The sequence below is a fragment of the Scyliorhinus canicula genome, chromosome 2, assembly GCF_902713615.1.
Source record: "Scyliorhinus canicula chromosome 2, sScyCan1.1, whole genome shotgun sequence".
In the NCBI taxonomy this organism is placed as follows: domain Eukaryota; kingdom Metazoa; phylum Chordata; class Chondrichthyes; order Carcharhiniformes; family Scyliorhinidae; genus Scyliorhinus; species Scyliorhinus canicula.
In genome coordinates this window covers 233,081,793-233,094,477 of record NC_052147.1, presented here as the reverse complement: position 1 = coordinate 233,094,477, position 12,685 = coordinate 233,081,793, and the positions used below count along the sequence as shown (strand labels likewise).

Sequence of the window (12,685 nt, the reverse complement as noted above, 5' to 3'; positions counted from 1 at the left end):
TGCCACCAGAAGTCCGGATACACTAAATTGTTCATGTGCCATTGGACTAATCCTAATTTGTATATTAATTGGATAAGGGATAGAAACTGAATTGGACTGTTGTAATCTAGTTATAGGATTTAGTTGCCATTCAGAAGTCTGCTTGTGTCATATGATTGTTTTATTAAACCATACGCTTAGATTAAAGTTTATTGATCCTTGCTTTCTTTAGTATACAGGGCATATTGTATTTAAGCTTAGTAAGCTTTGATTGGAGCTTGACAGACAAAATTGATCCACAGTTAGAAGCAGTCAATATGACACTTTGGGAAATTAATTAAGCTTCCTTTTGGATCTGTTTTGGTGTTTAACAATCAATAGCTTGTAGTTTGCATACAATGCTATTCAGCATTATTGTGGGGCAAGGGAGGCCTGTTCAAGATGAAATAATTCCAGTTCAGATAAAGTGTAACCCACGTTCTTATAGTCAGGTTAACCAATGTTGTAGGGTCGGTTTGAAACCAATTTGGCATCCAGGTGAATAGAAGAGAAATGGGGAGCCAAATAGCATGGGAATAAAGAGTATTTCAGAAATGGAATGGACCAGATGAGGCAAGTGCAAGACTCTCTGGTGGGGTTGGAGTGCAAATCAAGGCAGATATGATAAATAGCTTTGAGGTGTCGGCACATCACCATGTGGCACTATGATATAGTGGAATAATCAACTTCGCTCGGGGGAGAATTTGGAGCTTGTTATTCCTGGCTACAGCTATTCAGGAAAGACCGAAAGGAGACCAAGTGATGGGATTGACCAGTTAAATTCTCATAGCAAAGAAAAGTTATTAATATAACTGAAGGGCTAAAGTTATAATTAAGGGGCAATAGAGGAGCTACTGCTCCCATTGGGTGTATTCTCCAGGCCACCACATAGTGGGAAAGGGAGGAGAAGCAAATTAGAGTTTCAAAAACGAAGTGTTGATGGGGAAGTTCAATTCTCCTAATATAGACCAGTAGTAGCAGTCTAAAGGGCAGAGGGGATGGGGGTTCTTGGAAATGTGTACATTCTTATTCGGCATGTTCCCAGCTCAATGAGTAAAGAAATTGGGCTGGATTTAGCTCTGAAATTGATGGATGCTGAGCTTTTTCACTGGGAGAGCATTTGGAGGACACTGGTCACATCTAGTTTAGAATAGTTAAGGAAAAGGACCAGGAACAATCTGGTAACAACTGGAGGAAGATTAATATGAGTGAATTTAAAAATAATCTAGCTTGGGTAGATCAAGATCAAAGATTGGTGGGCAAAACCCATGATTCAACAATAGGGAGTTAATCTAGGTATAGAGTAGACCAGTTTCAGTGGGGGGCAGAAAATCTATTGCAGGGGAGATAGAGGTAACAGCTAAATAAAGGGAGGCTTATGACATATACAAGGTTCAGAAAAAACCTGCCACCTTTAACAATATCCCAAGGTGCTTCACAGGAGCATTATGAAAGAAAGTATGACTCGTGAGATGTGTCTCAATTTTCTACCATGAGGTGGTTAGCAGGTGTCAAAATCAACATTATTTCAAAATCGATGTTATTCTCAATGTAATTTGCTTTGCAGACATCCTTTTGTAATATAATCCAAAATGCATTTGAGAGTGTGCATCATAAACTATTAGAAATGGCTGTGGTTTGGACTTCTGGTTGCAGCATGCTTGGTGACTCCTGCCAGAGCCCTTTTACCCAGTTTTTGGGGAAGATTTGTCCATGAGGAGCTGTGGGAAGGTTTTGGGCATTCATAGAATGTGAAAAACCAGAAAGAAGAATTCAGGAAAGAAAGCAGGAGGGCCACTGATTGTGGTGAGGCGTGCAGCAGGAGGGAAGATGGTGGGAGAGAGCCTGTTGGGTGGGGCTGCACCCATCACTGTGGAGAAGATGACAAGTGATGGCTGGAGAGTTCAAACAGCAGTTTTTGAGGCATTTCGAAAAGCATCAGATGGTGATGATGGCTTCGCTTAAGACGGTGGTGAGTGAGATCTTTGCTTGATGCGAGAGGAGTTGGTGAGAACTTGGGTGATGCGGGAGCAGGGGGAGGAAATGAAGAATGGAGGAGGCCTTGTCACAACAGTGGCCAGTTGTTAGTGCATGAGGAGCTGCGAGGGTGGCAGAGATCAACAAAGGGCTGGAAGCCACGGTAGAAGACCTGGAAAACCGGTTGTGAAGACGTATCCAGAGGATTGTGGGTGTGCCTGGGGCTGGAGGGCCAGAGGACTACAGAATACTTTGCTAATATGCTGGGGAGGAAGGAGCTGCAGGCAAAATTTGACCTCCTGTCTATGGGGAGGGCGGTTGAGGTGAGTGCGGGGGGTTGTATGTGTGTATGACTAGAAGGCCAGTTGGCAGACAGCAACGAGGGAGATCATGCAGATTGGGGGGGGGGGGGGGGGGCTCCGGAGCAGGTTAATAGGGTGTTGGATGACTTTTTTCTATGGGTTTACACAAGTAGAGCCGCAGGATGATGATTTGGAGATGAGGGAGTTTCGGGAGGGAAAGCGACAGCTGGGTTAGAGGAGCCAGTGCAGGTTGAGTTCTTAGAGGTTTAAAGACAAGTTGGCGCCACTGATGTGCAAATGTTTGATGGTAAAAGGGGGGGGGGGAGAGGGAGGCTGCCGGAGACGACAAGGCAGGCATCTCAAGAGTCATCGGACTCTAAACGTTGGCTCTTTTCTCTCCCTACAGATGCTGCCAGACTTGCTGAGATTTTCCAGCATTTTCCCTTTTGTTTCAGATTCCAGCCAGCATTTTCCCTTTTGTTTCAGATTCCAGCATTTGCAGTAATTTGCTTGCATCTCTTTCATTGTTGCAGGCATCTCTTTCATTGTTACTTAAAGAGACGGATCCTCTGGAGAGTGGGTTGTATAGGCTCATTTCTCTACTGAATGTGGATGCCAAGATATTGACTGAGGTATTGGCGGTGAGACTGGAGGAGTGTCTCCTGAAGATGGTGGGGGAGGATCAGCTGTCATCAAATGTGCGATGACTGCTGAATGTGGTGCTTTCTCTGGCAGAGGGGAGGGAGTTGGAGGTGGTGGTGGTGGTGATTTTTAAAACAAAAAAAATACAGCACAGAACAGGCCCTTCAGCCCACGATGTTGTGCCGAACCTTTGTCCTAGATTAATCATAGCTTATCATAGAATTTACAGTGCAGAAGGAGGCCATTCGGCCCATTGAGTTTGCACCGGCTCTTGGAAAGACCACACTACCCAAGGTCAACACCTCCACCCAATCCCCATAACCCAGTAACCCCACCCAACATTAAGGGCAATTTTGGACACTAATGGCAATTTATCATGCCCAATCCACCTAACCTGCACATCTTTGCACTGTGGGAGGAAACCGGAGCACCCAGAGGAAACCCACGCACACACGGGAAGGATATGCAGACTCCGCACAGACAGTGACCCAAGCCGGAATCGAACCTGGGACCCTGGAGCTGTGAAGCAATTGTGCTATCCACAATGCTACCGTGCTACCCTGGTGGCGTTAGATGTGGCAAGAGAATTTGACCAAGTGGAGCGGTATTATTTGTTTGCGGTACAGGCGACGTCTACGTTTGTGGCTTGAGTAAAATTGTTATGCAAGGATCCGACAGCCTGTGTGCGGATTAATGAGATGCAGTCGGAGTTCTTCCCACTATTCTGTGGAACAAGGCAGGGGTGCCCAATGTCCCACTCTTGTTCACGTTGGCGAATGAACCCTTGCCGATTATGCTGAGGGGTTCGTATTTATGGAGGGGGATAGTGAGGGGGGTGTGGAGCACAGGATGTCTCTGTACACTGATGACTTGCTGTTGTACATTTCGGACCCAGGCTCATCGTGAGGGATATAATGAGTTGGTAGAGAAATTTGTCGTCTTCCATGTAGGGAAATTTGCCGTCTTCTGTGTAGGGGCGGGAGTGGAGGGGTTGCCATTTAGTGGCAACTCACTTCAGCTACGTAAGTGCAGGTTGCATGGGATTGGGCTCTACTCCGTAGCTAAATTACACAAGCCTGGTGGGGAAGGTGAAGGAGGATTTGGGAAGCTGGGATAGTCTCCCATTGTCATTGGCTGGCCAGGTGCAGGCGGAAAAAATGAATATTTTGCCGCAGTTTCTGTTTTTGTACCAGTGTATTTTTGCCAAATACACTTTTCCAAGTGGTCTCCTCATTTGTGTGGGCAGGGAAGGTTGCGAGTATAAAGAAGGCAGTGCTCCCAAGGGGGTGGCTGTTGGGAAGGGGGGGGGGGGGGGGTACTCTTTTGAAGGGTTGATACAGACTCAATGGGCTGAATGACGTCCTTCTGCACTGTAAGTTCTGATACAAAACTTTAATGTGTAGTGAGCAGTGAAGATTATGGCAGATATCAGGAACATCGAATTTACAGTGCAGAAGGAGGCCATTCGGCCCATCGAGTCTGCACCGGCTCTTGGAAAGAGCAGCCTACCCAAGGTTAACACCTCCACCCTATCCCTATAATCCAGTAACCCCACCCAATACTACGGGCAATTTTTGGACACTATGGGCAATTTATCATAGCCAATCCACCTAACCTGCATATCTTTGGACTGTGGGAGGAAACCGGAGCACCCGGAGGAAACCCACGCACACACGGGGCGGATGTACAGACTCCGCACAGACAGTGACCCAAGTTTGAATCGAACCAGGGACCCTGGAGCTGTGAAAGTAGTTGCGCTATCCACAATGCTACCGTGCTGCCCACATGGGCTGATACATGACTAATGGAATTTAATGCAGTATACGAAGTGATGCAGTTTGATAGAAATAATGAGCGGCAATATTATTTAAACAGTCCTGCTTTGAAGGGGTGCAGGAGCAGAGATCTAGGGTGTGGCTACACAATTTGTTTTTTGAACGTGGCAGAAGTTGAGAGCATTTTTTTAAAAAGCAGACTGGATCCTTGGCTTTATTCTAGAACCATTGAGTATAAAAGCAGTGGGTCATAACTTCTGAGCTCCCCAGCGTCGGGGTGAGGGGGGAACCCCAACAATGTGCTGGGGAAGTTCTTCTGGATCTTCACAGGTAAGGGATTGAATAGCAGTTGCCCAGAAACGCAAATTTCCTGTGGGTGATTGCCCTGAGCTGGGAATCATTTGAAAATACAATTTAAATGGGAAACCTTAGATGGTTCTGACAGAGTTATAGATTGTCATAGAATTTACAGTGCAGAAGGAGGTCATTCGGCCCATCGAGTCTGCACCGGCTCTTGGAAAGACCACACTACCCAAGGTCAACACCTCCACCCTATCCCCGTAACCCCACCCAACACTAAGGGCAATTTTGGACACCAAGGGCAATTTATCATGGCCAATCCACCTAACCTGCACATCTTTGGACTGTGGAAGGAAACTGGAGCACCCGGAGGAAACCCACGCACACACTGGGAGGATGTGCAGACTTCGCACAGACAGTGACCCAAGCCGGAATCGATACCAATAGTTACTCAAAGTTAGAAGAATTAAAAGCTCTTCTAACTTCTAGTTAACTATCTTAAAGACCCACGGTAACAATCTTTCTTTGTCATATGGTTTTCCAATACAATATAGCTCTGCTGTAGCTTTCTTCATTATTTACACCAGGAAATATTTTGACCGTTTCAATGTAGAGGTATTTTTTTTGATTGTATCCAAGAACAAAAACGGAATAAGTCTCTCCCACACTTCAAAAATGATTTTTCTCTTCAATCCATTTCTTTTGTTGAGATCTGTCTTGCTTCAATCTGAGTGCTTTTGAGAGATTACTTGACCATGGGAGGATTTTTGGTAGACTTTTTGAATGTTCGATTGGATGTTTCCCTTTTGAAGCAAAATTATGAAAGCAAAGGAATTAAAGGAAAGGCTACTTGTACTAAGTTATGTTTTGTATTTGAGAATCTCCCACAACTTGCGTGCAGGTCAATACGCTTGACTTATGCAAAATGAAATGAAAATATTAGACTTTAAATTTGAGTAATATGCTTTTTATAATTAATGGGATTCTTCCTAAAAGCTACAGAAAGCATTGGCATTGTTTTAGGTGTGTTGGGATGTGAAGAACATGCCCGATTAATCAAATGATCCCTTACTGAAGCTCATTTTAAAAAAAAACAACTAAATTTAGTTAGTGATTTTTAGAATATTTTTCCTTTATTCTTGCTCCTTAAGCTCACACTCATCTTGTCATCTTGTTTGCTATATCATACTAATTGAAGCCTCTTACTGGCTTGTGCATTTAATAATCAATGGGAAATGCTTTTACTTTTCCCTTCGAGGAATGTAGTACTAAACCTGATCTAAAATAAGCAGATGTGGGATATGAATGGCTGAATCTTTGCTAATGGTAATTGAAATTTGATCGAATCCATATGCTTTTTGTAGGTGCTGGAATAGCTTCAGCATCTTACTGTTTGTTATATATCAATTGGACCAGTGTTTTGTGTTGATTTACTTCAGAATAATTATTGTTTGACCGCTCAGCCCTTGATTTTGTTCTTGTGCCCACTCAGCAGTGAATTGAGCCATAATGAATTATGCTGGTGGTGATACTGAAATGAGGGAATTTGCTGTTGTAATGTTTATCATCATAAAAGTAAACGGTCTTGTTCTTACCATTGGGTAACTAAATGGTACAGTTAACAAATGCAAGTTATATTTGTGATGTTTGGTTAGGAGGAGATGTTAAATTTATGTTGGCATTTTTCTTTTGTAGCAATAATACGAGCTTTCCATACTCACTGGCCAGTGCCAAATTCATGAGATTTTTGGTGGTAGTTAATATTTGTTTATAAACTGATTCTGTATAATATGCAAAATGACCGTTGCCAGAATGCTTTTGTGTTCCAGTGCAGGTCACAGAATATCGTGTATCGTTGAATTGGGATTTTGATGCATTAAAGAATCCAGCAACTTCTGGCTTTTGGGAATAATGCACTCATTTCTAGAATGCGTTCTAGTGGGGGGGGGGGGGGGGGGGGGGGGGGGGGGGGGGGGGGGGGGGGGGGGGGGGGGTGCTGAAGTGCACCATCGCTGGGAATTATGATTTGATAACTTGTAAGTTTTTAAAAATTCTGTTACAAAATAAAATACTTAATTGGGTTTATTGCATGTTTCATTGCTTTTAAGAGTTTTTAAAAAAGCATTTGAGTACCTAGATTTTTCCAATTAAGGGGCAATTTAGTGTAGCCAATTCACCAACCCTGCACATCTTTGGGTTGTGGGGGTGAGATCCACGGGAGAATGTGCAAACTCCACATAGATAGTGACCCGGAGCCAGGATCGAATCTGGATCCTTGGTGCCGTGAGCCAGCAGTGCTAACCACTGCATCATCGTGCTGCCCTGCTTTTAAGAAGTATACTGGCAAATTGCAAGATACTACTGCTGGGAATTTGGATGTACAAGCCCCTCTGTGCTGTGGAGGCAGTAATCTACGGGCAGGATATCAGCAAATTGAGCATTCATTAATGTTGCTGTCATGAACTCTGCAGACTGGCGTGTAGCTCTTCATGGTTGTCCACGGTCATGGGATTGCACTGGTTCCAAGGTCCAGCAATATGTTTCTCCAATGAGAATCAACATTTTTCAAATAAATAGGCTCTTCAGTGTGAATTTCCATTTGTTACAACAGAATCAGGTGTTGAATTTCTGCATTTAAAAAAAAAAATCTTTCATGGTACATGGGGAGTTGCTGGCTAGGCCAGCATTTATTGCTCATCCCTAATTTCTCTTTAGAAGGTGGTGGTGAGGTACCTTTTTGAACTGCCGCAGTTCAAGTGGTATAAATAAGTTCCAGAATTTGACCCAATGACTGAAGGAACAGCAATGTAGTTCCAAGTCAGGATGGTGAATGGCTTGGAGGGGAACTTGCTGGTGTTCCCAACCATCTGCTGCCCTTGCCGCTCTAGGTGGTTGAGTATGTTTGGAATGTGTGATTGAAGGAGCGTTGCTTTGTTTTGGTGATTTTCTGCAGTGTTTCTTGTAGATGGTACATACTGCTGCCACTATGTTAGTGGTGGAGGGAGTGAATGTTTACGGTGATGGATGGGTGCCTATTAAGAGGACTGCTTTGTCCAGGATGTGGTCAAGCTTCCTGAAGTGCTGTTGGCGCTGTACTGATCCAAGTGGTGAGCACTTGAGCCTTGTAGATGATGGTGGATGGGCTTTGGGTAACTTGCACCACTGGTTTTCTCATGGATTATGATGCATCTACTCCCAGTGATTCCCTTGTGCAGAGGATGTTATACTATTATGCCGAGATGTGCTTGTTCCACAGCATGCTATGCCCTCTGAATTTCTGGGAAGTGTGGACTGAACTTCTAGCTTTATGCCAACTCTTATTCTAACAATCAAGCTAATTCTCTTGCCTTTTTCTATAACCTTTATCTTCAGCTTTTGTACTCTAAGTTACACCATGTATAGTAGTTCTTTGCATGCTCAACAAGTCAATAAAGGCACTGCTCTAACATTTTTCACTTATGGTTTCCCCAATCAGAGGAAATAGTCTTTCTCTGCTACAGCTATCAAAACTCTCATTCCCATTCTTGGCATTATCCTAGCTAATCTTTTGCTGTGTACATTAGACTTTGTCCTTCCATAATAGTCATCCAAAACCCCCCACAATGCCAATTCTCTCTCTCTCTCTCTCTCTCTCTCTCTCTCTCTCTTTTCTCCTCCCCCCCCCCCCCCCCCCCCCAAAAAGGCAATTTATCTGTTTTTCCATGTTGTTTATTTGATATAAATGAAAACTCTAAATAAAAATATTGTTTTTAAACTGCAATTGGATGCTATGGGGGAGGGAGGGGAAACTTAATGGATATGAGGAAATTGTTGGAACCAAATTTGACATGGTTGTCACAGCTATGACAATGTGCACCGTAAAAGTGTTACTGGAATGAGTTGCTCATGGACAAGTAAAGACAGACCCAAGAAAAGATTGTGCCTACATTAATAAACTTCATAATGCGCCACATCTTGAAGGTCTTGATGTGACAATGACACCTATTAACCCTATAATTTAATTTTGTGATGGAGGAGGTTAAATCATTACTTTTAATATATTTATTTTGTAAAAAATAATTTTAGAAAGGCTCGGTTTATAATTGTCATTTTTTTTAACCTTTGAAGGTTATGCCTGCTTTGGGCAAAGAGCAGAATAAATATTGGCAAACAAATTGGGTGATCCTGAACTTGAAAGTTTGGAAAACATTTGTATTAAAAATTGTATTGATTTGCTGGTTGAGGACCGAAGAAACCTGTTAAAGATTTCAATATCTGGTTCAAGTCTTGGAATTTTAAAATATCTTTTGAGTCTCTCAACATGTTTTCAATGAATTTAATAATATGAACGTTGTGTCATATAATGCACAAATGTCTTAAATTCCAATTTTCTATTGCACTGTTTGGCTAGCAATGTGGTTAATAGCAAAGTTGTTTCACTAAGTTTTTTGCTCTCGGGCTGCAAAGCCAGGATAAAACGTCTGATTTTTTTTTTCCCCCGTTTTCATTCTTAGATCAACGCATTGTGCATTCCTAGTGATCGGGTTACTCAGCAATGTCTTTCTGAAAATAAAAAGCAATATCTAACTTCTAGACTAGACTAATATGTATTTAAAGTTGTTAATGTGGTGTGTACTGAAAATATGAGAAGCATTTGGAAAGCCTGAGGTGCCTTTTGGAGTTTTTATTGACTTAACCGTTCTGTGATTATGGACAAACGCTTTTGACATTCAAGATAATGAAGGTGATTTGAGCCGGCAAATGCTTAAGGAATCGAATACCGCGGAACAAAAACATAAAAATTATTTAAGTTAGAAGAAGAACCTTAGAAATTGCATCATGTGAAACCATTCAGCTCACTCTCTGGTGCTGGTTCTAATTATGTGCTGGTTCTAATTGTGTCTATCGACTTATTCCATTTTTTGACTTTCACCATTACCTTTTGTCAAATATTTGATTTCCACTTTCATCTGATGAAGTTTTCAATCTTTACCAGCTACTTGTGATAAGGCAGTTTATGTTCTGCTAATGTTTTTTGTTAGTGGAGGAAAATAATCTTAACATTTATTGAGTCCTGACTCTTTCCTTTGTTGATTTACGTTTACAGGTGGACAAACTCTTCATTGTTCACCCCTAAGCTTTTATTGAATGTTCCCATAACCACCTCTCTTCCAATTGGAGAAAGGAATTTGAAGTAAGAAAAGGGAATTGATATGTTTTATTTTGGCTCTTATTGCTGTATCTTACTGTGGATCTATTCCGAAAATGGAATTTCCCAACTGCCGTGATCCAGCATGTTGTATAAATGCCGCATCACTTTATTTGCCCCATACCTCGGAATCTCATTGTCTCTCAATTACATTTCTAACTGTATTCACACTTAATTGTACCTGATGCTTTATGGCTTCACAAACTAATTGCTATTAACAGAATGCAGTAAATGCTTTTGAGTGATAGTCAACTGGCATTTTGAGGATTCACTAATAAACCTTTTGGAGCATAGTAAGTTTTTAAAAAACATAAATGTTGCATGCATGCACACTTGAGCTTGTGCATGTATGTCTGGTGTCCCCCTCTTCCTCCCCTCCTGTCTCTGATTAATTTCAAAATGAAACTATAACCAGCTCTGAGTGTCTGTCTGTCGTCTGATTCACTTCCTGTTCCAGGTATTTAAGTGCTCAGCTGTTAAATTGACTTAGCTGAACAGCACATGTTTTCTCTTCTTCTTCTCCCCCCCCCCCCCCCCCCCCCATCTCCTAGGGGTATGGTAGCAATATACTTGCAGATATGTTTGCCAATATTTCTTTTAATATTGCATGCATTTTGACTTTTTCCTCCCTCCCTTCTCATTGTGGCAGAAGTTGGAATAATATTGTGTCCATTGCTGTAGTCAATCATTTAATAACACAAGTTTTTTTTTGGGATTTATATATGATGCTGTTTTTCATTATCAAGGGTTCACAATTTGCTTGGGTTTATTTACTAGGATTGTGAAATAAGTTGTTCAATAGGCGAATATTCCTTTTTATTTCTGCAGAGTTCAGTTTAGGTCAGTAAGGTTAACAAAAGCAGGTAACTTGTTAAATAACTGATCAATTTCCATTGTATCCATGCGTGTTTTATTTAATGGAAGTCACTTTTGTACATTTAATGGATGTGGATCATGTGGATTTAATTTGAAACCTTGAAATGCAAGCGTTCTGTACCTCAAGCACTTCTAACCTTTTGGATTCGAGTGTTCATCTATATTCTCATCAGAACTATAACTTTTACATTTCTCTCTTGCATTTTATTACAAATCGCCCGTGAGCATTTCAATCAGACTGGGAATAGCAACCTAGAATAGCAGCTGTTTCTGCCATGTTATTGAAAAAACTAGATTGCAGAGAAGCCCCGTTATCTGATCAGATGATCATTTTAGTTTCGGGTAAATTCTTAAGTCGGACTAAAAATCCATTATCTGTTGAATGTTTTGCATAGTGCTGGGAATCAAAGTTACATATTTGAAACATGATCAACATCCAATCTATTAAGCATCAAACAAGTTTGTTATCCATCATCGTCAGGAATTTATTTTCAGCCATTATATTGCTGTTGATTGTGGTGGTTAATTTTATTTTTTAAAAGGGCGACTTCAAGGCTTTGGGAGAGAATGCAAGTTTCATTTTAGTGACTTTTTGTTTGTTACAGCTGAGATAGTTATTATAAATATTTGATTTGAAGTGATGTACCACTAGCATTTATGTCTGTATATCATATCTGATCAATTCTGTTCTAATCAAATTTATTGTCTTAAAAGTGCTAAAGGATGTTTTCTTCTTGCACCTCATAACACAACGTATATGAGAGCTTCATTTAAATTCACTTAAATGTTGATGTAGAACTGCTTTTAAAATCTCTATTTAATTAGCTTTTGTACAAGTGAGATTCCCTTTCCCCTGGATGACTGAGAAATCATTGGATATTCTCCACTTGTAATGTTTCACATTCATCTTGTGTTAGTGTGTCTTTGATAGCAGCTCAATTAAAACATGAGGTGAAACCTTGTTACAGGAGTAAAATTGAATTTATTAGGATGTCCCAGAAATTAGTTTTGACAGAACTTCTGTTTTTCCTCCTTGTACATAGGCCACAAGATTCCCAAAATGATGAAGATAGTTCTGCGCCAGATTCCCTCTGGAGAAGATACAGTGAATTTGAATTGTTGAGAAACTATTTAGTTGTTACTTATCCTTGTATAGTAGTACCACCTCTGCCAGAAAAAAGAGTGAGTAATTTAATGTTGGAACCATCTTAGCCCCCTCCCTTTCCAACTCCCAACAAATTGAGAAATTCGGCCAATTAGTAAGTCATTGCTCAAAAAGAGAGGGGCTTTTCTTGAGCCCGTGGATATCCTGTACCTCACATAAAGAATATCCGTATCATCTGCTGAAGAAATTAACTGGTGAATTTTTCCTCATTTCCTGATCCCTACAAATAGGAATGCCTTCCATCCCATTTCTAGCAAGGGAGAGTGCGGCAACTGAGGACACTGTCTTTTAGGAAATGTAAAGGAGGCCAGGTACTTTGCATGGACTGAAGTAAGAAGTAACTACAAGTCAACTTAGACCTCCATTTTATTAATGTGGACGTTCGTAAGGACTAAGTCCCCAGTGTAAGGAGCCAACCTTGCAGCAGTCATTCAGAAAATAA

The 12,685-nt window shown here is 41.4% G+C and overlaps 1 protein-coding gene across 1 annotated transcript in view; it reads left to right on the top strand.

The window, feature by feature from the left end:
• The window catches only part of snx4 (sorting nexin 4), a 103,913-nt gene that overhangs the window by 15,705 nt on the left and 75,523 nt on the right, over window positions 1-12,685 (top strand). Inside the window, exon 3 of the mRNA XM_038790298.1 lies at window positions 12,122-12,260. Within this exon, the coding sequence (XP_038646226.1) occupies window positions 12,122-12,260 (139 nt within the window). The remainder of the gene's footprint in view (window positions 1-12,121; window positions 12,261-12,685) is intronic.